A 23609-nucleotide genomic window follows, 5' to 3' on the forward strand; every position below is an offset into this window, starting at 1 on the left:
TTGGTTACAGAGAATGTGCCAGTTTGAACTTTGCACCTGGCAGTTTCCTGATTATAGTTTTACAAAGCTGTAAATATACAAGATCATATTTCACATCTACAGCTGCCCTGTTAATTATGAGCACACAAACATCTTGTTATACTGACGTTTTCTTCCACAAAGCCAATTTGCATTTGTGTGTGTGTGTGTGTGTGTGTGTGTGTGTGTGCGTGCGTGCGTGTGTGTGTTTTGATTTTTAGCTGGGAGGGGTGAGTGTTTCATGTACACTCAAAGTTCACTCACACATTCTCATTTAATGAATGTGTGTCAATGGAAGCGAAGTCATGTGAGGCGTCATAATACATCGAAGTGCTTCAAAAACATGAATTAAAATTTAAAAAGACTTCTGGGCAGTAAGTAACATTTTGCACTGTTTTTTTTTTTCTGAGTATTTCTTTCCTGATGTAATATTTGATCTTTTATTGTCATTCTAGTATCATCCTAGTATCAACATACCATAACCAAAAAATAATATATATTTTAAAATTCAGTTATGTGATATAATTATATACCAGTAGTGGCATTAATAGTACATAAACAATCAAAAATAATTGATAAAAATGCTAAATTGTCTCACTTAAAAATACATGAGGGTCAGTGAAAAATAATGATGTCAGACATGATAAAAAAATGGAAATCATTTTAAAATCTAGTTTAAAACTAGATTATTTTTATACTCACACAAAGAAAATAGATTTAATGTTTGATATCAAGTGATACTAAGTAATACTACTTTCCTTGCACTTTTACATTAAAATGTAACAAATGTCAATTTTAACAAAACATGCCTTTTCATAAAAAGTTGTAAAAATGTCATCTACAAACAAATGTTGCAGGGGCTTTTTTTTCAGAACTAAAATGTTCTGCTCTTTTTTTTTTGTGTGTGTCATTTTTGCTTATTAATGACGTTTAATGAGCTGGTGTTTTTGGTGATTTACATGTAGTTCATTATAGGCTATTAACTAAGTTGTTCCACTAAGTTGTCTTAAAGCTGAATCGTAGCTATGTCCAATTTTATTTAAATGATTTGAAACCTAACATACTCCTTTTCATAAAATGTTTAGCTTGAAAGCTGTCTGTGCTATATTTAACATAAATGTCACTATTTCGATGTTCTAAATATAACATAAGAGTCCAAATACGTTTATGGGCAACTTAATGTAGTTACAATAAATGAGAACAATACGCATTGCCCTTTAAAATGTACCGGGAATCCAGACATTCCAAGAAGCAAACATGATTCATGAACACCCACGTTATCTGAGACACACCTGGGCATACTGGAACCAGGTGACTTCTCAGCGAACACACTTTTAGCGAACACACTCTTTTAGGACCTGTGGCCGGTTGAATAAACTGCAAATGGCCCCAGAAGCTCAAATCGTATAACAGGAGCTGAAGACTTTAAATGAAGGAATAATGTATCTGATCGTTTTCTGTCGTCTTTCAGATAACCGGGACAATCTGCTGCGCAACTGCGCGCTCTCGCGCTTCCTGCACTAGGAGACTCGAGTACTGGACGGATGATTCGGACTGTGTAAACGAACCGGTCAGAACTATGGTCCTCTGGGGTCCCTTAAAGCCTCATAAAGACTACATAGCGAAGGATATAATCTATGGGATTTTGTTCTTAACCAGTTTCGGTTAAGCGTCTGTTGGATACGAGAGTGAAACTGTTGCCCAATGGAGTTGACGTGGTGGAGAGTTCAACTGCTCCTATTGGCCAGCGCCTGTGTGTGTTCACTGGAACGAGTCGCACACAATCCAGAAAACAGCGTCATCTGTCCTCAGGTTGATGAATCATTTACTGAACAAGTTTGCTTTTATTAATTGCTTGTATTCATTTAAATATAAAATATTATTTAAATATAAAATATCTACATCATGGTGACCAGTTCACAAAATATATGATATTATATTATATTATTTAAAACAGTACATCGAAGTAAAAATGTAAAATTCTAAGTAAATAAATAAGTATGAGCAACGTGACCCTACTAAAACTTTATAATAAATATTTTATATTTTATATATTTTATATTTAAGTAAATATTAAGTTAAAATTGTCAGGCATATTGAACATTGTAAAAGTAAACTGAATTGGGGGGGGGGGGGGGGGGGGACAAAAAGAAAAAGGTTTATATATAATTACATGTCAGTTTATTCTAGTAAATTAAATTCCTCAATTAAATTTACATAACTAGATTTTTTTTCTTCCGCCATATTTTAGAGATTGATAATTCCAGAATTCTTTTTGAAATACAGATAATAATTTTGTTTTAAGGCACATCTATTTATGAATATGTGCATCTTATATTATTAAATGTTATATTTTTTATCGATTTTTACATTTTGAGCCAATAATACATGTCAAAGAGCATTAATTCAAATGGTAATACAAAGATTATTAGAAGATACAGGCAAGCAAGATATTGATCAGATTATAACCCAAGTTTGTGTTTTTAGGCTCTTTCAAACTGCAGTGTGAGACATACAGAACCTCTCGAACTTCATGATGTGGACTGTGGTCGTGCGTTTGTGTGTTCTCTGGACGTGACGCCAAAATTGTGCTGTCATGGGAATGATTGTACACCATGCTTGTGGAGCAGCCTCTCTTTGAGTATTTCTCCAGATCCTGAGGATGAAGAGGGCAGCAATATTGAGGGATCAGAATATGAAGATGAAAACAGTGGTAAGTCCTTATAGTAGCAGCATATTAAAGTTGTTGGTCTAATGTAGGACACAAACATATGGTTTACATAATCACAAACCTTTCTAATTTCAGGAGAATTGGATTCAGGATGCGTTTCCACGCCAAGCAACACACCAGAAGGTCGAAGGGTAAGCTTTTGTTCATTCATAACAACATTTTCAATTTTATTTTGAAAAAAGAATGTCCGCACTCGATTTCATCTTTAATTAAAACCTTTAACGCCTCGCTCATTTTAACAGAAGGAACACTCTCTCTGTGAATACCCATATCAAGGTAGGCCAAGTGAACCTCAAAATATCCCTTAGTCCTTCATTTTTTTATCATTGCTAATGGATTTACATTTTCTCACACAGTATGCTTTTGTTGAAAGACTATTGTTTGCCGTGTAGTAGTGCAATGATAAAGCTTGACTCTTTGTCTTCTCTTCATGTAGTTGCGATATGCTACATCTCAGCAGAAAGGCAGCAAGAGCGCTGCAAGAGATTAGACTTCACAATGACTTCTGCTGCAACCCACAAACTTCTCAATGTGAGTGTCTGTCACCTCTGTGTTTATTTCATCCTCAGCCGGTTCACATATTGCTCTCCTCTGTGGGCTGATCTGTGAGGCTGGATTGCTTGTACACTGTACATTTTTCAAAAAGCAAAAGCATTACAAATTCTCAGTAAATAAATTAGCATGAGTAACTTGACCGAATTATTTATTTGTAATAGTAATGATGACAGTGTAGTTTTTGAAATTTTAAAATTAATAGTTTATTTTATAATTAAATAAATATTTCTAGCAGGCCTGGCAAGTTCAAATTGTCAGGTGTATTGTACATTGTAAAAGTAAACAGTGAACAAATGCAGAATTTCCAGAAAATCCTGATTCAAGCAGTGGTGAAGAAAATCTTTGCATAAAATGGTGACTTGATTTTAATCTCAGTGTTTGTGTCACACAGCTGATTCTGGTGGAGTATGAAGATGTTGACTTTGGCAGAAGCATGACGATCAAGGTTGTGTCGTCCCCTCAGTCACGAGTAGTTCATATCCCTGCATTAAAAGAAGGTAGCAGTTGCTTTTACTCACTCTATATACACATACACGACTACCCGTCCAAAGTTTGGAATAATAATTAGTTTTTTCACATGTTCACCAAGGCTGCATGTTGAACACACAGTAAAAAGTGAATCACAGGAATAAATTACAATAAAATTGTGAAATATTTTTTATTACAATTTTAGATATGCCATCACAGGAATAAATTACAATTACAATAAAATAATATTAAAATAAAAAACATTTTATTTTAGATCATAATAACATTTCACAATATTACATAGCCTTGTTATTTAAACTATTTATTTATGCTGAAGGGCACATGCAAGTATCAATGATGTTTTCATTTACCAATCAGTAACGTCAGCATTGTTTCCTTCAAAATTTCCATTAAAAAAAAAAAATTATGAGGGTGACCATTAATATGTTTTTTCTCTTGGCAGTATGTTCCTCACCACACCTCAAAGACATAAAGCAGTGTAAAGGTATGTTTGAATTCATTGTGTTGCTTAATCTCTATGACTTTAAAATAGCTTCCCCTATTTAAGTGCATACTAAAATGTATTTCAAACAGTACTCCTAAATTGCTAATAATGGCATTTAGGAATAATCGAATAGGTTCTACAGTGGTTATTGTCAGGGGTTCTGTCACCTCGGTCTAGTGTGTTTCTTGGTTTTGTGACAGAGCCCTGACACTCCTGTATTCGTCTTTGTCTGTGTGTCTTGTTGTGTTTCTGTCTTGTGCTGTGTCACACGCAGCTAGTTGTGTTTCTCACTGGCTGCGTGTGTTCATGTTATCTTTTTTTTGTGTGAACACACGTCTTATGAGTGTCTCTCATTAGCTGCATGTTCATGTCTTGTTCTGTGTAAGCTCATGGCTAGCGATTGGTTATTGTTGGTCATGTGATTTCATGTTTGATGTGAGCACATAGCTTGTCTCGTTATGCTTCCCTGTGTCATGTGCTCTCTTGTCCATTGTCTGACCCCGCCCATCTTATTATCTGATTATTGGTTCAGTTACCCCACCTGTCCTCCCTCATTACCTATCTTGTTTGCTGTCCTATTTATTCCCCTTGTGTTTGCTGTCCTGTGCCAGATCGTTGTCGCATGCTGTTGTTACCCTGCCTGTCTGATGATTCCTGTCGTGTGTGTTCCCTGCCTAGTCAAGTCTAGTCTGTGGTGTTTTCCCCCATGGGGTAGTTTCTGTTTGTGTTTTATTTTAATAAAGCCCATATTCCTCTGCATCCTTGAGTCCTCACTTCAACCCTACCTCAACCCGTAACTGTTATTTGCACAAGCATCCACATTTCACTTAATACTCCATGTTTGGCTGATTATTTTTAGGTCCCAGGATCATCATTGAGAGATGTGAGGGTGTGGTTAAGGTTCTGGTAGCCGATGAGGATATAGAATCGTCTAAACCCCCATTTATGTGTATGAAACGTGGAAGAAAAGGCAAATGTTGGGTCAGTTAACTTTCACGTTATTTCTGTGCGAATAATGTCTGAAGGCTCATTGCACTTACTATGCAAACCGGTTTGTTCTTTTCATCACCTGCCTTTTCTTTGTAACTTATCATACCTTTTTTTTCTCTCAGCTCTTGGAAAATAACAGCATTCCACTGGAGTCAATCACTGACTGCATGTGTTTCCAGGTATTTTTCAAACATGCACACACTCAAAACAATGCCTGCTAAAACTAGTGTTGTGGTCAAGACCATCTAAACCGACACCAAGTCAAGACCAAAACCAATGTGTGTTGAGACTAAGAAAAGAACAAGACTTTGAGAGGTTGAGACCAATACAAGACCAAGTCAAGACCAATGTGTGTTGAGACCAAGAAAAGACCAAGACTTTAAGGGGTTGAGACCAGACCAATACAAGATCAAGGCAGGACGAGACCGAGTAACGACCAAGACCAGACCAGCACTCCTTAAATTCATCTAAAAGATCCACATTTATTGATTTCTGACTGGGCACAACAGTAACAAAAGAAATCAAATTAGAAATAAGTTATTGATTGCATTTCAAGCAGGACATTTTACATCCAATCACATTAGTGATGTTAACAAATAAATCAGAAAATGCACTGGCAACTTAGTGCGGTCTTGACCCTCTTAAAATCTGACGAAACAAGAAAGAGTACAAATGTGGACGAGACCGAGACAAGACCAAGACCCTCAGAAAGACCGATCTTGAGTACTACAACACTAGCTAAAACACATTTGTACATCATTTTAACATGCCCTTTGTCTGTGCATACACTTTAGGCTTGGAAAGAAGATCTGAATAAAGCGCGTTCAGAATACTGTCCCTTTGAAAACAATAAAACAGGTAAAACCACAACAACATTCCACAAACGGCCCCATGACTTTTCTAGTTGTTAGGGGTTTTCTGGATAAGGATTAATACAAGTATATATTTAAAATATATATTTAAAATATACTGATATAAATATAATATTTTTTATATGTTAAGTTTAAGGATTAATAAAAAATATATTTTCAAAACAGATTTATATTTTGTAAAATTATATATTTTTTTAATGTTTTTTTTTCCCTTCTACCTGATAACATGTTTTATAGCTTGGCATAACTAGAAAATAAATCATCAAAATACATGACTTTTCCATGTCTAGAAACCACATTTTTAAAATTAGACCTCATACTGTATGGGTTCTCAAGACAGTGGGAACCCTGGTTCTTTAAAAAGACAAACAGTTGTTGTGGGTCTGAATTAAAATAAGAAGTTGCTTTGACTTATTTTAATGTTTATTATATCTTATATTGTAAATCAATTTAAATCATCTTGAGGCAAGAAAAACCCCTTTGCTGAAACCCCATACTGATCTAAGATGTACGGTTTTCTTGAAAATAAAAGCTAAAATTAATGTCTTAGATCTGGAGGATGTTCAATGACATTCTGTCTACCTACAATGTTTTTCTTCGGCAGAATTTAATGCCAATGTCCTGAGAAGCATGTCAGTGTCTGTGGCCCACATCAAGACAAATGATGATGAGCCGGTGATGAGCTGGACTTTAACGGTACCCTGCAGGATAAGTGCTGAGCTGTGGCCGTGTCAGCTCGAGGCTGATGGACAATGCAGAGAAATGAAAGGAATCAAACAGCAGCACTTGAAGGATTGGGAGGAAAACAGCACAATGCTATGGGTAAATATATGGGAATATGTCAAGTTTGACATGAATGGAATGAGTGCAACAATCCGTTTCTCCATTGGGAAGTCAATTTTTAACAATAACTTAAAAACCTTTAAAGACAGCTTTGCTGTGAGCTACAAGATTGTTAATCGATGATATTTGCTTCTATTGAACCTGTCAACCCACATTATTTTTTCGTATAAAATTGAACAGCAAAATCGATGGTGTAAACTATATTACCCATGATGCTGGACAGAAAATTCCACCAATTAGTGAGAAAATAAAGCTCTAGCTCTGCATATTCCCATGAAGCACCGCAAATGATGTAAAACAGTCGATCTTTTATTATAATAATAATAAAATAAAGTGTTACCTATTTCTTTGTGTAATAATAAGTAACAAACAAACTATTTTGTATTATCTAAATTTGAAAGAATGCAAATTAGATGCATTTTCACTAGTGATCTCAGACTTTTGGGACTTTTGATGCTGAATGACTCCCAGGTACACAACAATACAATATGTTAAATAGGCTGTACTTCTATCTTGTTTGGTTTCATTTTCATTTATGTGAAATTGAATATCACATCTACTATCAGACTGAGGTCAAAGTCAATAATTGTTTTTCCATCTGGTTAAAAAGTGGTTTGCTATAATGCTATATTTGTTCTGCAGGCATCCGGTAATTTTGTGAATATCACATCTCGGAATCACCTGCAGCTCTGTGTGAAGGTATGATATCATCTCCCTTTTTAATTTCCTTAGTTTGACCTCATTTTAGTGCAAACAGACCATGAACATGGTAAACATTATTCAATGTTTGTGTGTTTGTCTGCAGGTTAAAGCGGATGGAAAGATTGTGCTGTACTGTCAACATCGATGTAAGTTTATCTAAGAAAAAACCTATATCCTGTTTAATTAAAGCTGCCATTCATTGTCATTTAATCGTAGTGATGCTTGAGTGATCGATGTGTTAAAACCAATATTTGCTGTACTGAATATATGACAGATGTTATCAGTTGTTTCATGGTGTATGTTGTTTTAGTGGAACGACAGTACTGGAGCCTTCTTGTTCTTCTACCGCTGATCTTTGTTTGTCTGACTATTTTTGGAGTACTTCTTCTGGTGAACAAACTGAAATGTAAGTCTTTACAGTCTACAGCATCTCTGTTTATATTATATAGTAAGACGTTTTCCTCTCAGCAACAATGAAACTACAACACAATGTATAGAATGACTTTTATTACAATTATTATTATTATCCTGTATATATTTTAATTGAATTGTGTATATTAATAATGTATTTGTGATGTTTTTTTGTTTATTTTTATACAAATGTACATATATTCACCATGATATATATATACAGTATATATATTAATAGGTCGCCACTATTTTAACGACTTGTCACCCTGATGTCTAGATATTGCCAGTGGCTATTAAAAAATCCATTGGCCAATATACAAACTCAGTTACTTTTTATATATCGTTGTGTCAACGATTATAAAGTAAATTCAGCATTTTTATGCTAGATAACTACTGTTCTGCCAAAGTACAACTGATCAGAAACTTTATATTACTGACCCAGAAGATTTGAAGAGACAGATTTTTGAGATGTTGACCCGACAGACTCTGTGTCCGTTTTGCATTTGTCTCTCTGCTCTCAATGGCTCTATTCATGTGTCTCTGTCAGCGGCACATATTTTTGTGCTGATCTGTGTAGAACATATTTATTCCATCTCAGCATGCTCTTTGTCTGTCTCACTCTCTTCTCCTCCTTGTTCATGTCTGATTTTCTGTTCTTTCATCCATCTTGGCCTTTTCTGTGTCTTACACTGTTTTAGTTTCTTTCAATGGTTTCAAACATGTTTTTGTCTGATGAGATTAAACATTCTTGTATGTCTCTCTCACAGTGTCTCTTAGCAAATGGGACAGATGTCATTCTCAAGGTACACAAGCTGTTTATGCATGTATATGTCTGTAAGAAGTGCACGTCCTGATTTTCCCGAGTTACACGCGTTCTGGGTCAACATATTTTGTTGATCCTGGAACAACATTCCTGTCAGAAAATGTAGTCCTAACCCCTAAACCTAACCTTATCATAAGTTATCCCTAAAATCAGATGGAAATTAGGGTGAATAACACTGATGTAGAAGCACCAAACCCTGGTTGTAAGCCTAAACCCTGACATAAAGTGTAAACTTGTCCCTCAAATCTGATTGGTTGATCAGAATGTTGTTCCAGGATCAACAAAAATGAACATGTTGTACTTGGTGAAATCAGGTTCTGTGCTTTTAAAAAAATTGTATTTACTTCATTTTACTTAATTTACCTCTTCTCTCTCTAGATATGAAGGGACAGGTGTTGTTGCTCCATTCCTCAGCCACCGACCCACAGTTGGTGTGTAGGCTGGGCCTGTTGCTTTCTGAGCTGGGTTTCGGAGTATTTCTCGAACTGTGGAACCAAACAGAGCTTGGTTCTCTTGGGCCGGCAGCGTGGCTCCACTCCAAGCTCGATCACATCCAGAAACACGGAGGCAAAGCCCTTCTTTTGCTTTGTCCATCAACACTACAGAGAGCCGAGTGCTACTGGAACATTGCAGTGGAAAAACAAAGCAATCCTGCCACACACTCCTCAGATACGCTGGCTTCGGCCCTGGCCTGCATTTTAGCTGACCGCCAGAAGGGCGGCGCTGCTCAGCGGTTCGTCCTTGTGCAGTTAGACTGTCACGAACTTTTCATTAAAGAGGAGCTGCCAGTGTTGTTCAGGGGACTGCCGCTCTATAAACTGCCCGCACAGTCTCAGGGATTACTTATGGAGCTGTGTTTGGAGAGCCCAAATAATGTGGGCGAGAAGTTGAAGAAGATGTGGTGGATAAAAAGGGCACGAAGGAAGCTGGTCAAAGGAGTGCAGAACATTTCTAATAACGCGAGGGCGAGGACTGAAACCATGCTCACTCAAAGTGACACACTCAGCCTAGACACGGAAGACACTGAGGAAAGAGTTTTTCTCAAAAATGAACAGCACTGACATGTCATGTACTGTCTCTCATCACAGCAGAACATTGTTTTTAAAATGTCTGTCACTATATGGACAGACTACATACAAGTACCAGAAGGTACCATGGTAATAGCACGTCCTTTGAAACATGGTATTGTCATGTTTTTCTGTGCGTATGGAAATACTAAAGATTTATAGACATGTGCCATAGTACCATCACATCATGAAGTACCTTGGAGTACTATATGATATGGTATAGATATTGTATTTAGGCCTACAATACCTGGATATAACCTCAGAGGATTGCTTAAGAAGGAAGTCTGCATGTCCATGTGCACATGAGGACATTTCAAAGTACAGAGTACAGACGCTACAGGAAGTAAATGAAGAAATTAAATGGATAAATACACTGCAAATTAAAAGAGATCACTTTATGCCTTCATAGGCTATTCTATAGAATATGTAGCCTGTAATTCCTACTCATATATTTTTATATTTGGAAAGACGTTACCTCTATATTGTTACCTTTTCATCTAAAATGGTGTTTGTAAATAATTCACTGGATTTTGGCATATATAGGCTACATACATTTCAAATGTAAACATGGCTTTGTTAACTGAAACTTTGTAATGTCATGCATTTGAAATGTTCTAGTTGTACTCAATTATACGGTTTATTGGCGCTTCTGTCATGTTCTGTCATGGGCTGACTTGAGTGGAATTGAATAAATGAAAAACTAGCTAGACTTCTCACAGCCTGGTCTGTTTGCTGGTTTTTAAAAAGGTTTGGGGCATGCTTCAGCTGGTCAGACTGGCCAACCACAGACAAACACCAACTTAGACAAGACTAACCATCAGGCAAGTCTATAAAAAGAAGATAAGGAGGGGAACACCATACAAATATTGTACACCACCAGACCCGCTGCTAAAAATACACGCTGTTATTTGAGAAGAGTGTGTCGCGCGCGACGTCCGGCTGCACTGGTTTGCGCGTTCATGACTGAAGAGAAGTTCTTTAGAAACAGAGAAAAAGACTTGGTGAATCGAAAGTCAGGTATAATTGATCTAAACAATAATTGTTCAACTTTAAATCTTTATTGTGTATTTTAAAAACCAGAGACTTTCTCTTTAGTAGCCTAGGTGAAAAAAAATATCCAGAATGACCCTGAAGCAGCGTTTATCCGATCTAGTCATGTGGTGTGTGTTATTTTTCTCCGCGCTGGTCAACCATGAGCCAATGCATCACCACTGAAGGATTGTCACGGCACCTCATAGATTTTAATGAGCAAGCTTTTTCCATATAACGTTTATCTGGTTTATCTGGAATACCCTTTGCAATATATTCACGAAGCACGTCTTCGCCATAATACAATTTGTAATTATCCGTCAAACGGCGCGCGCGAGAGAGAGAGAGAGAGAGAGAGAGAGAGAGAGAGAGAGAGAGAGAGAGAGAGAGAGAGAGAGAGAGAGTGTTGCGTCCTGAACCCGAAAAGGCAAACTGGGAAAACTGGTTTTACGGACATCCCAACCATCACTCTCGAGTCTCATGTCGCATGTTTGTGAGTATTTCAAATACGAATTCCATGCTGAACTTGTCTAAACTTTTGCGTTCTGCTTATTGATTTCGTTTTAACTAATCAAAATAACGTTAAAAATATAGCCTATTGCTAAATATAATTTTCCTGTTAGCAATTTTTACGAATCTAAACAAATATCGTAATTAAAAACATATATTACACTTTATTTTAAGGTGACGTAGTTACAATGTACTTACTTAAATAAGTAGGCTACCTACCGATTAGACCTAATATTAATTAATACATGTACTTACTATAAACTTACGATTAGGATTTGGGGTGGCACTTTATTTTACAGAGTCCTTGTTACATTATGTTACATAGGCCCTACTTACCATAGTAATAACAGTAAATAATGCATAATTACATGCAACTAACCCTCAACCAAATCCTAATCCTAACCTAACCCTATAGTGAGTACATGTAGTTGCTTAATATTACTCAGTACTTAAATATATAATTATACTGTAACAATGACATCTTAAAATAAAGTGTAACCGGATTTGGTTTAGGTTTTACTTGTTATTATGCATTATTTAGGGTAGACTGGGTACAGTTGGTACACTTTTTGCTTTTTCCGTTACCACACCAAAACTATAGGGACTGAAAAGTAGTGACATTTCCTTTACTTGTCTACTAAAATATGACTAACTATTAACATCCATAAGTAGGTCATATTTGCCACAATTAGCTCATAAACACAAGAAGCGTTCTTGTTCTTGTTGTTTTTGTTACCTCGGGTAGGCTACCCGGTACAGTTGAGACACCCATCCGTAATGCTGTAAAGCTGCCTAACCAATTCATTGCAAATGTATAATACCTTTAAAAATGAGAATTCAACCGTTTTTATTTCCATTCTGTATTTTATTTAATTATTTGTTTAGTTAAAAGTAGTTCATTTGTAAAAAAAATAAAAAGTAATAGCAAACAGCAATACAATATTTAATTTTGTTCATCATTTTAATAGTAACAGTTGAAAAGTTGAGTAACAGTAAAAAACTTTGAACAAACAGCAATAATAAAACACATCAAATGCAAACAATAACCTAATAAATAATGAATGTGACTATAAATGTGATCTTACATCGTGCAACTAAACTGCATGTGCCGCAATAGGATTAGTTGCGGGTACATTTGATACATTGTGTCTCAGCTGTTACCCCACAGACCACCTCAACATTTCTCTAGATTTTAAAGGCACACTATGCAGTTTCCGTTTTTCTCAAACTGCGACCCCTAGAGTCGCTGTGGAGTACTTGTATATAACGTTACTGTCGCAAATACCACTCACGCAGAGCCGTCTCTGCACTCTTCCGACCGTGTTTTCTTCGTTTTCTTCTTCGACTCTGCCATGATTCACATCTGAAATGCGTGCTAGTGTCTTCCATAGAGGCTGCTTCATACGTTGTTGATGTATGTGACGTCGTGCCGTAAAGCAAGTCGTGATTCTCGCGAGATTTGTCGGGGCGCCACCTCTCAAACCTGCATTGCTGGTTGTACTCACGCTCCAAAAAAGTATAAAATAAGGTAAAATACAAGTCAAGCATCAATATAAATTGAATTTCATAATTGTTATATTTATATTTGACAAATACTAATAAATAAACTGAATTAATGAAGTTAAATAACTCAGTCTGAAAATAAACAATAAGAATGTACAATGCACAATAACAGAAATGTGAAATGAGAAAATTTTAATAAATGCAATCCTTTAATTATTTAAAGAATTTTTTAAAAATAATTATCACAACTGAAATAACAGTTAAGCTAAGGTCTAAAATCATAATTGATAAAAGCAGTGGCCTGATTTATTTAACATAGAGTTCTTACACCTCAAACACTTTAAATAATAAAATGAAGCTGCTTTGGATAAAAGATCACACCTTAAAATTGTTCAAAGTTTTTGTACATGAAATTCACTTTTTTGTCCTCAGACAAATCCCTGTTTTTAAAATCATCAGACGTCACAAGGAGTTTTAATTTGAACGTCTCCGTATCAGCTTATACTTTGACGAAAGTGGGAGCTTGAAGGGTTGCACTGATGCGTGGAGAGTGATGTCCCCCTCACGGATGTTCTTCCTGTCTACTGTGCTCGTGGTGGCCCTTTTTCATCTCGTTTCGGGTCAGAACTGCTCAGAGCACTGCAAAGCATGTGGAGGGCCAGAGAAAGACCAATGTCTTCAGTGCCACACCGGATTCATCCTGCATGACAACCTGTGCGTGGGTAAGATGATCAACAGAGTGTATGCTTGATTCACCTCACGCTCCATTTCATTCAGAGGTTCACTTCTTTAACGTCGACAGATATTGATGAATGTGGTACTGATCTGGATCGGTGTCCCGACAACACATACTGCTTGAACACCCATGGCTCTTATGAATGCAAAGGTCAGTGGGATTTACTTTTATCATTAAAGGAGAACTCCGGTCAATTTGAACATTTTAACATAACAACAGCCAGCGCACATACCTGTATTTACATCCTGTTTTCGGTTGAAGTCCACAGTAGTCGATTGTCGAGTTTGGGCGCATGATCGTACGTACTAAACCTATGCGCGTGAACTCGACAATCGATTACTGTGGGCTTCGACCGAAAACAGGATGTAAATACAGGTATGTGCGCTGGCTGAAATAACATCATTTTTATTCATATCTTTCACATCTACTGCAGTCAGATTCACCCGCGTTCACTCTGAAGGAATCACTCACATGGCTGGGCACTTGTAATGACACATCAAGGATGTTAAGAGGCTAAAAGCAGGTTTAAAACTTGCCCCATTGAAGTCAACAGGGTGCAAATTTTAAAAAGAGGATAACTCGGTGTAGGCAACACCGTTTTTTGTCGTTGTTCTCTGTACTGACAGCACTCCAAATTTACAAAAAAATGAGATCAATGTTAAAATTGACCGGAGTTCTCCTTTAACACACATGGATTAACACTCTTGATAACACTGTTTTCCTTTTATTTTGTCATTTTATTATTTCTCCAGGATGTGATAAGGCCTGTGTTGGCTGTATGGGTGGAGGAGCTGCCCGCTGTAGGAAATGTGCTCCTGGTTTCAGGTCATCAGGCATGAGATGCATAGGTGAGTTGTAGTCCATATAACTAGTGTCGTTTTTCAGTCTTTGAAGCATAAAATATAACTAGGAGTATAAAATGAATCCACTATTTCGCCTGCCCATTCAGCCTTAAAGGTTAATAGTAAACTAACTTGGCTTGCTGTATTATTTTGATTACACATGGATTTTTAAAAAATGATGTATAAACCATTTATAATAATTACTGCAATATTCCATAAACAAATGAAACTGGAATTGTCCATTTTGATATCATGGTGAATTTAGAGTTGAGAAACTTTTGTGGACCTGGTTCTTTCTCAGGTTTGTTCTCAAATTACCTAAAAAATACTCTAAAGCATTCTCTAAAAATTCTCTAAAGCTTGCAGCGTTTTAGACTCTTCCCAGAAGTGAATATCATGCATTCTCTGACTGTACCACAAAGCTTCCGTTCACAGAAGCTTTGAACAGAAGAACAGAACAAAACATTTGTTGTACAGCCAGAGAATGTATGGTATTCACTTCTGGCTACATGTAGAGAAAAGTTCAAGTTGTATTTTTAAAGTAATTTGAGAACAAACCGAATCAGGTGCACAAAAGTTTCACATTTGAGGTTCTTGTCGGCTGAATTCTGCCAACATTTTGGACAAACATCAGTGTTGTAAATGTAAGATAATTTAAATTTAAATTTAAAAATAACAGAATTTTGAATATTGACTTTCTATGTCTTTTTTCTTTTATGAATCCCATGGTAGATCTGCTTTGTTTGGCTGAATAATGTAAAGATGTTCCTTTATCTTGATTGACATACAGTAATATTAAAAGCATGAGTAAATCATTTAAAATATATTATAGTTTCTGATGCAATGAGATCCAGACAAGCAATGATTATGTCAAAGATCAAAACTGAATAAGGAATAACAAATGTATTAAGTAAAAATTATAAAGACAACAAATGAATTAAGTAAATATGACAATTGTACTAGCAAATAGGTTTAAACATAAATAAGATCTATCTTATTCAATTATTTAAAATAAAATCCAGAGTCTAACAGATGAGGAAGAAGGACCCAAAAGAGAGGCAGAAGTGAAGAATAAGCAGAGAAGAGCAAAATAAGAGCAACGAATATAAATGCAGGAAACTTGCATCCTCCTTAACTTATGCTTTGGTCTATAAGAAAAGGTCAAACATTTATCCATTATGTCAAAGTTGATGTAACGGCTAGGTCAAATGTCAAATATCAAAATGGAAAAACGAGGTGTTAAGAGAATATTGCAGATCTTGCATTATCTCGTGTCTGCAGAAATGGAAACAGTCATATTTCGATACAAATGTACATTGCATATTAAATTCTGATGGAAAATACACCCACTCGATCTTACAGCACAGACGAGACACCAAAGATCTTACATTTGGAAATAATCAAACATATTAGAGCATATAGTAGAAAATATATAAATTAATGAATAACATGTAAAATAATAAAAATGCAACATAGTGTATGGAATATAACAATTAATGATGATTAAATGAATACATGGTTATCAATGACTAAAATTTACAAAAAAAAGAGATTGTTAAGATTTATAAAAAGGAATACTTAGGAAAATAAATAAATAAAAGGCATTAATCAAATAAATACATGTGAATGCATTTGCTACTGTTCAAGCTTGAAAAATCTATGAATAGAGAATTAATCTCTTAGTTAATAGTTCTTCTGCATGAAATGCTACCATCTTGTGGCTATAATACGCATTTCCAGCAAGAAAGTTAACAATTTAAAAAACTAAAATACTTTTTTAAAAATAATTTTTATCATTAGTATATTGCAATATTATAATGTCTTAATTGTCTGTTTGTTCTGTAATTGTCAAGCTGTTTCTCTTTTCTCCTCCTCATTTTTCAGTTAGCATTAAACTGGTTGGGTGTGTGTTTGAGAAATGACAGCTGTATTCTGTCTCTCCTGCAGATATAGACGAGTGTGGTGAGGAGGTGTTGGCCTGTCCTGGTGTCAGTGTCTTCTGTGTGAATACAGAGGGGTCTTTTCACTGTCAGTGTGCAGGCGGATACACACGCACGGGCAACACCTGTGAGAGGAGCCAGACCACAGGTGAGCCGGAAACATGGGCTGCATCCCAAATCGCACACTTCCCTACTATATAGTAGGCGAAAAACAGTATGTGACAAAAGAAGTATGTCCGAATTTACAGTACTCATAAAACAGTAGGCAAAAAGTACCTGGATGACCTACTTCTCCCTGTGAGATTCTAAAGTGTGCATACGATGGACACTTTACTGTCCCATGAGGTCACTGGAGAGGATTAATCAATGGCAGTGAAGTGTCGTAACTGACGCTGGTAGATCACATGATAATTACAACATGGCGAGTGTAGTACGTCTACTCTAGATTAACCGTAACTCTATAGTAAGTACATGTAGTTAATTAATATTACTGAGTGCGGTAACACTTTATTTTACAGTGTCCTTGTTACATATGTTACATGTACTTACCATAGTAATAACAGTAAATTATGCATACTTACATGCAACTAACCCTCAACCAAATCCTAATCCTACCCTAACCCTATAGTAAGAACATATAGTTGCTTAATATTACTCAGTACTTAAATATATAATTACACTGTAACAATGACACACTCAAATAAGCAGTGTTACACTTTATTTTAAGAAGTACAATGTAACTGTGTCACCTTAAAATAAAGTGTAACCAAAATATTTCTTGTGGTTTTAGTTTTAGTAAACTATAAAAGCCTGCTGTGAACTTCAAACGCTGAATTAGATCTGTCCCAAAAGCCCTTTGCAGTTTCATGTAACTCAATGTATTGTGCTTGTTACAATATGAGATAAAGTATTCATGTTTGTGTTCATGAGTTGCTAAACCTGTTCTACATGCAACTTTATTGTCTTGGTGTTACGCTGACGGCTGAAGCAGATGCAGAAGCAGGATCCAATTGCAGCAGGTTTTATTAAACAAACTCAAACGATAATAAACTCAGACAGAGACTCAGGAACAGCCAACATACAACATTAAGAACCCACAAACACTGACACAAGACACAGGGTTTAAATACAGAGGCAAACAAGCTAAACAAGATAACAAGGGGGTGTGGCTAATCAGAAACACCTGGGGAAACTAATCAACATAACAGGGAACTGCTAACCATGGGACAAGACAGGGGAACACAGACATGAATCATAACACTTGGGAGCCACATGCTGTTATAACGATAAAGTTTCATTCATTAACATTAGTTAATGCATTAGTTAACATGAACTAACTTTGAGCAATATTGTTTTTTACAGCATTTATTAACCATTAAGTTAGTTAATAAAAATAGTCGTTCATTGTTTGTGTGCATTAACTAATGCTAACTGATACGACTTGATGTATAATGTAGTAAATGTTGAAATTAACATAAATGCTGGATTAATAATGGCTGTACAAATATTGTTCATTGTTAGTTCATAGTTAACCAATGTCAACAATTGAAACTAACTAATGTTAAAGTGTTGCCGAAAATATATTTATAAAATATATTTATATTTAAAGAAAACTTGAAACTGAACTGAACTTTAATAATAAATGTTCCTGTGTACTTTCCACTTACAGTGCATAATTCATCAATGCACATTATTCTTAAAAAAGAAAAAAAAAGAGAATGTCTTCTGAAGTGGTTCATTGATATCTATATTCTCTTTTTTCACCAACTGTTTTTATGTCATTTTAACGACACTGCATTTAAACTGAATAATTGAAATGCATGTTTTTTTCTTGTATGTTTCTATATTTTCTGTATCTTTTCTCAGATTCTGCAGAAAAGGGTTTTTTTGATGACATTCAGGAGGATGAAATCGAGGTTCTGCAGCAGATGTTCTTCGGGGTGGTGTTGTGCGCACTGGCCACGTTGGCGGCTAAAGGGGACTTGGTGTTCACCTCCATCTTTATGGGGGCCGTGGCGGCCATGGCTGGATACTGGCTCTCTGATAAGAGCGACCGACTGATAGATTCCATCTTGAAGGGGAGATAAATACAAAAGGGGCCTGCAAAGTTATTTGCAGTTATGTTTTCCGCAAAGTCTGCTACTTTTTTGAGTTGGGCCATTTCTTACACAATGAGATGAATGTATGTTGACATCAAATGGCCCAAGCAACAAGAAAAAAAAAAAAAAATCTCATTCCACTCACTAGTTGCCTGCATCGAGACATATTAATAACTTTTTGGATGAATATGTATTGGAGCACTTTTTTTATTGGGTTGTTTGTGTTTTTAGGTTGCAAACTAACAGTTTAGGCTAACAGCATTGCACTAACTGGTTAAGAAAAGTTCTTTTGATTAGGTGGAACATGATTTCATAACTGTTTTTGATCAGACTTTATATAGTGAGCGTCTGGTGGTAATTGCTTTTTATGGTGCATTCTGAGAATTTTTAGGTGAATTGCTTTTAGCAGCTTTAAATAAAATGTCACATATGCTATAAGCGCAATAATTGTTCACTATCTTTCAAAAGTTTGAGGTTGGTAAGATTATGTTTTTGAAAGAATCTGCTCACCAAGGCTGCTTTTATTTGATCATAAATACAGTAAAAACAGCAATACTGTAAAATAATATTTCAATTTTAAAAAAAAATTTATTTGGATATATATTAAAATGTAATTCTTGTGATGCAAAGCTGAATTTTCAGCATTGTTTCTCCTGTCTTCTTCAGTCACATGGTCCTTCAGAAATCATTAAAATATGCTGATTTGCTGCTGAAGGAACATTGATAATAAATTAAATATACCTGTGCTGCTTAATATTTATGTAGAAAACTGTGATGTTTGTAAAAATAGAACATTCGAAATGACTTTTTGTCAATTTAATGTCCTTCCCAAATAAAATAAAAACCTCACTGTCAACAAACTTTTGAACGGTAGTGTATTTGATATAAAATGTACTTTTTATGAGGACACTGTAAAACACTCTGGACTTGAACTAATAAACTTTTATTTGTGGTTTTAAATGAAACAGAGCATATCAGAAAGAAAGTCACTTTTATTTAATGGATATAAACAAGCCGACTGACACTCAAGAATAGTTGGGGGCTACAACACATACAATAGCAAATATCAGGGAGGTTAAGGACTCTGAGTAAAGCCCAACAGGGCTTAAAAACATCGAACATGACACAGATTTCACACCGAACGCCTCCGAGGCTCTTGCACCGCTAACTTTCTGCAACACGCACTCAGCCACTCACACCCTGTAACAATCTTATTTGCATACACGGACACAATCATGCAAGCATATCCCACACTCTTTTAGCGTCTCAGATCTGCACCCCGAAAACATGCGAACGCTTTTATTTTGTTGCACGGGCAATCCACTGGCAGTGGGCGGGAAGATGTGGGTGAGGACACACCATTCTCAAACACATTACGCCATCATGATGCCTATGCGTCTCATCCGTGACGACTGATGCACCATGGGAAAATGAACCCCACGTTCACACGGTATCATTCAGCATGCTGACACTCACATTGGACTTGTTTGCACTGCTGTACAGAAAAAGAAAAGTAAACTAATTTCATGTACAAATCTTACAGTTCCAAACTGACATATTTTAAAAAAAAAGCAAAAAAAAAAGCATGAACCATAAAAAAACATAACATAAATAAATATCTTAAAAAAGTAAAAACAATGTCTCTTAGATTTACTATTTCTTTTCTGGCATTTGTCACAGTGGTTTGTATTATCCAGAGGTTTGCATTTTTTGACATCATGAAATAAAAGAAACAATGCAACTGGCACACAACAAATATAAATATAGAGAGAAATCTTCACTTTGTTCTCTTTATTTTGGACCTTTTCTCTAACCAGAGGCCCTTTGATATACGTCTTGAGCCTACAGGGCTGAAACTTCTTTCTTTTGATATTTATTTCTGCGTATAGAGATCTATTAGACCTGTCTTCACCACAGCCCAGAGTTGGCACATAATGTACATAATCATGCATCATCACCACATGAGTCAACATTTCTCTTTTTTTCTTTGTTCTGTATAATATATCTCTTCCCAAGGCAGGAGATCACCCCCCTACTTCAAGTATTCAGTAGTAAAAGGTCCTGAAGGTGGAGGACTGCAATATGTCTCCATGAAGGTAAAGTCTGATGTCTTTTTATTTTTTGTCCTCTTGCTTTGCCTAATAGTACAATTCTAGACTTGCACAACAGACAGACAGTTAGACGCACATAAATATTACAATATCAGATCAAACACTTTTCTGGTGTTTGAAACTGGACTCAGAAACATCCAAGACGGAGTAGTATTCACATGGTGGACATATTATGGATCTGTGTTCTTCAACCACAATAGTTAAATGTTCAAGAGAGCAACGTAGGAATATTCTAGAGCCGAGCGACAATGATGAATTCACATCATGACAGAATTACCGGGAAGTTTCTGAATAGCTCATTGTGACGTGTTCAAAATGAGCGACCTCAAAAATGACCTTTAGCTTAGCATTAAACTACATATAGTTTCATGTCATTTTAAGTTGCACAATGAACTTTCTTTGTTCCTCAAGGTTTGAGCATTGCCATTAAAATGAATTTCTGAGCCTAAATAATCTCAGAATATTTTAATTGCGGTAATTCCGGCAGAATGTGAACGCAGATTAAGGATGTTGTTACGGAACGTTCCAGAACAGAGACACGTAAGGATCTGGAACTAACGTGAAGGCGTCTGAGAATTGAGTATGTTAAACGCAACATGGAAACACAAACAGGTCATTTTAACAGTCAGATCTTGGCTATATTTTGGGCTTCGCCAAAGTCCTAATGTAAACTCCACAACTACAGACAATAGCAGTGAAATGACACACAAGACAATGCAAAACAACTGTTCACATATCTCAGCCATCTTAAAACAATCTTCCACTTGAATATTTTCCCAAAATAAAAATTGTGTCATCATTTACTCACCCGCATGTCATTCCAAACCTGTATGACTTTCTTTCTTATCTGGAACACAAAAGACATTTTGAACTTGAAGATTGTTGGTAACCAAACATTTTGGTTCCCATTGACTTACATTATATATTTTGACCATACTGTACAATGGAAGTCAATGAAAACCGAAACTGTTCAGTTTTGTGTTCCACTGAGGAAAGTCATATAGGTTTGGAACAACATGAGGGTGAGTAAATGATGACAGAATTTTTATTTTTGGGTGAGCTATCCCTTTAAGGTGCCTTCACACTGACAGAGATAAAATTCACCAAATAAAAGACTGCTGCTTGCTTTCAGCATGAATGCAGCTTTACCCTCAAGTGCGCTTGAGCTGAGTTTTTTTCAAGAACTCATTGTCGTTTTAATTTTTTTGTTCTTTTTGTGAGGTGCAACATATTCTATACAACACTTTGTCTAGCTGAAGATCAAGAAACTAGATTCCGCAAACGTTCAGCAAAAGACCTTTTTGTTGCACAGACTCCAGTGCCGAGATCTTGTAACGAGAGCAGTGCGAGGGCCAAACAGACAACGATAACACACACAACTCAAACACACCGGAAAAGAAGTTTCCTTTGATTTCTGACACAATAGTCTGACCACAGTAGACCCACTTTATTTAGCTAGTATATCTCTATCTATATATCTACTATCTATTTATAAATAGGCACTCGCCACCATGTTGAGACGTTACGTAAAATCTGCGGTAGCTCCGCCAGTACCTGGTGGGACGGTTCATTAAAGGAGGAAGGTCATTCCCTTTATGGGACACTCAGGTTGGACTGGCCTTGTCAACGGACATCTTGACAAAATTCATTTTGTGGGACAAACAACTACAACCTGTAGCAGTTTCTTGGGAAACCATCTCAATTATCTTCCGAAGAACTCGTATGATGGCGCCATGGATGTAGTGTTACAGATCAGTTGATGTCCGAAATGACTGTAGCCATGGATGTCTCCATCTCTTTTGGGCCTGAGCACCAGTTAAAGCACCATAAGAAATGTTCCCTGTTGTAAGGGGTGGAGGTGCATAGGTGCATGAGAGCTAACACGCAAACCGGGCTTGGGGTTTGGAGTGGAGCACAAGCAAAAAGAAAGGGCAAATTCTGGTTAGCATGGTGTATGTTATGTGCGTTATAATTGGTGAGAGAACGAAATATGAACTCTGCATAGAGTAGACTACCTCTGAGGGTCAACTGAGGTAACTCTAAAGACGTGACAGATACCACCTAAGGTCCAATATTCACTAAAGAACCAACAATGGAGGCTGAACGTGGCACAGAGAAATTACATGCATATTCAAACCTAAGTTCATATATGTATAGCACATATAATAAAACCTAAACAATTGAAGGCAGGCAACAGTTGCCCTTTTAAGATTTCAACTGCAAATGCAGATGTGATAGTAAAAAAAAAAGGTTAAAAATTAAGTTAACAAGATGGTATTATTTTACATTGGATTTTCACATAAAAAGCAGAGAAATGACTGACAAGAGTCAAGGCTTGAATGAGTGCATGCTGACTTGTTGCCTCATTGAAGAGGTGGAGCTAGATCTGAGTGGGCGGGGCAATGTGGAGAAGGGGAGGGGCCAGCTGGATTCATGCACTGGTCGCATGTGGAAACCAGACAACAAGGAGCAGCTGCAGTGTCTTGTTTTGATTTGAGCATTGATAGTCTTCAAGGCAAATGTCTTTAGAAAAAGGGCTGCACCAGGAAGTGACTGTGTTTGTTCAGTCCAGACTTCCATTTATACTTTTTTTTAATCATCTGAAATAAAAACAACAAAATGGAATAATTATCTTTAAGATAATGTCTCTTATGCTCACCAAGGATGCATTTATTTGATTAAATAATACAGTAAAAGCTAACAAAACAGTAATATTGCGAAATATTCTTATTTATTAATTCATATATTTTAAAATGTAATGTTTCCTGTGATGTAAAACTGAATATTCAGCATCATTACTCCAGTCTTCAGTGTCACATGATCCTTCAGAAATCATTCTATAATATGCTGATTT

The 23609-nt window shown here is 36.2% G+C and overlaps 4 protein-coding genes across 19 annotated transcripts in view; 3 read left to right on the top strand and 1 right to left on the bottom strand.

The window, feature by feature from the left end:
• Positions 1-287: 287 nt before the first annotated feature.
• Positions 288-10765, top strand: il17rc (interleukin 17 receptor C). Of its 2 annotated transcripts, XM_079857995.1 has the most exons (17): positions 288-392; positions 1490-1830; positions 2506-2731; positions 2825-2880; positions 2992-3025; positions 3186-3280; positions 3696-3801; positions 4236-4277; positions 5137-5258; positions 5390-5446; positions 6062-6125; positions 6744-6961; positions 7625-7681; positions 7788-7830; positions 7995-8090; positions 8863-8898; positions 9297-10765. In XM_079857995.1, the coding sequence occupies exons 2-17, from the start codon at positions 1723-1725 to the stop codon at positions 9977-9979; spliced, it is 2043 nt and encodes a 680-aa protein (XP_079714121.1). In that variant the 5' UTR covers positions 288-392; positions 1490-1722; the 3' UTR covers positions 9980-10765. The 2 variants fall into 2 exon arrangements, with proteins under 2 accessions (XP_079714121.1, XP_079714122.1); XM_079857996.1 differs by lacking the exon at positions 288-392 and having other exon boundaries at positions 1316-1830.
• Positions 10766-10847: 82 nt separating this feature from the next.
• creld1a (cysteine-rich with EGF-like domains 1a) lies at positions 10848-23347 on the top strand. 5 transcript variants are annotated; one of them, XM_079858001.1, is made up of 6 exons: positions 10848-11002; positions 13460-13749; positions 13830-13913; positions 14516-14611; positions 16553-16693; positions 18412-23347. In XM_079858001.1, the coding sequence occupies exons 2-6, from the start codon at positions 13581-13583 to the stop codon at positions 18630-18632; spliced, it is 711 nt and encodes a 236-aa protein (XP_079714127.1). In that variant the 5' UTR covers positions 10848-11002; positions 13460-13580; the 3' UTR covers positions 18633-23347. The 5 variants fall into 5 exon arrangements, with proteins under 5 accessions (XP_079714127.1, XP_079714131.1, XP_079714128.1 ...); XM_079858005.1 differs by having other exon boundaries at positions 13487-13749; XM_079858002.1 differs by having other exon boundaries at positions 10858-11507.
• Positions 14090-23609, top strand: part of hp1bp3 (heterochromatin protein 1, binding protein 3) — a 167045-nt gene continuing 157525 nt past the window's right edge. Inside the window, exon 1 of the mRNA XM_079857998.1 lies at positions 14090-14138. The gene's annotated coding sequence lies outside the window, so the exon portion shown is untranslated. The remainder of the gene's footprint in view (positions 14139-23609) is intronic.
• The window catches only part of erc2 (ELKS/RAB6-interacting/CAST family member 2), a 50588-nt gene continuing 48950 nt past the window's right edge, over positions 21972-23609 (bottom strand). For all 11 annotated transcript variants that reach the window (XM_079857978.1, XM_079857985.1, XM_079857979.1 and 8 more), the window contains one exon: positions 21972-23355. The gene's annotated coding sequence lies outside the window, so the exon portion shown is untranslated. The remainder of the gene's footprint in view (positions 23356-23609) is intronic.

Source organism: Squalius cephalus (assembly GCF_949319135.1).
Source record: "Squalius cephalus genome assembly, chromosome: 22".
Lineage (NCBI taxonomy): Eukaryota > Metazoa > Chordata > Actinopteri > Cypriniformes > Leuciscidae > Squalius > Squalius cephalus.

What these genes read in the sequence shown, in the direction of transcription:
- il17rc (XM_079857995.1), top strand. Translation starts at nt 1,723, where the DNA reads ATGGAGTTGACGTGGTGGAGAGTTCAACTGCTCCTATTGGCCAGCGCC. An exon ending in AGACATAAAGCAGTGTAAAG is followed by an intron (nt 4,278 to 5,136) that starts GTATGTTTGAAT and finishes GATTATTTTTAG; the next exon opens with GTCCCAGGATCATCATTGAG. An exon ending in CTGACTGCATGTGTTTCCAG is followed by an intron (nt 5,447 to 6,061) that starts GTATTTTTCAAA and finishes CATACACTTTAG; the next exon opens with GCTTGGAAAGAAGATCTGAA.
- creld1a (XM_079858001.1), top strand. Translation starts at nt 13,581, where the DNA reads ATGTCCCCCTCACGGATGTTCTTCCTGTCTACTGTGCTCGTGGTGGCC. An exon ending in ATCAGGCATGAGATGCATAG is followed by an intron (nt 14,612 to 16,552) that starts GTGAGTTGTAGT and finishes TCTCTCCTGCAG; the next exon opens with ATATAGACGAGTGTGGTGAG. An exon ending in TGAGAGGAGCCAGACCACAG is followed by an intron (nt 16,694 to 18,411) that starts GTGAGCCGGAAA and finishes ATCTTTTCTCAG; the next exon opens with ATTCTGCAGAAAAGGGTTTT.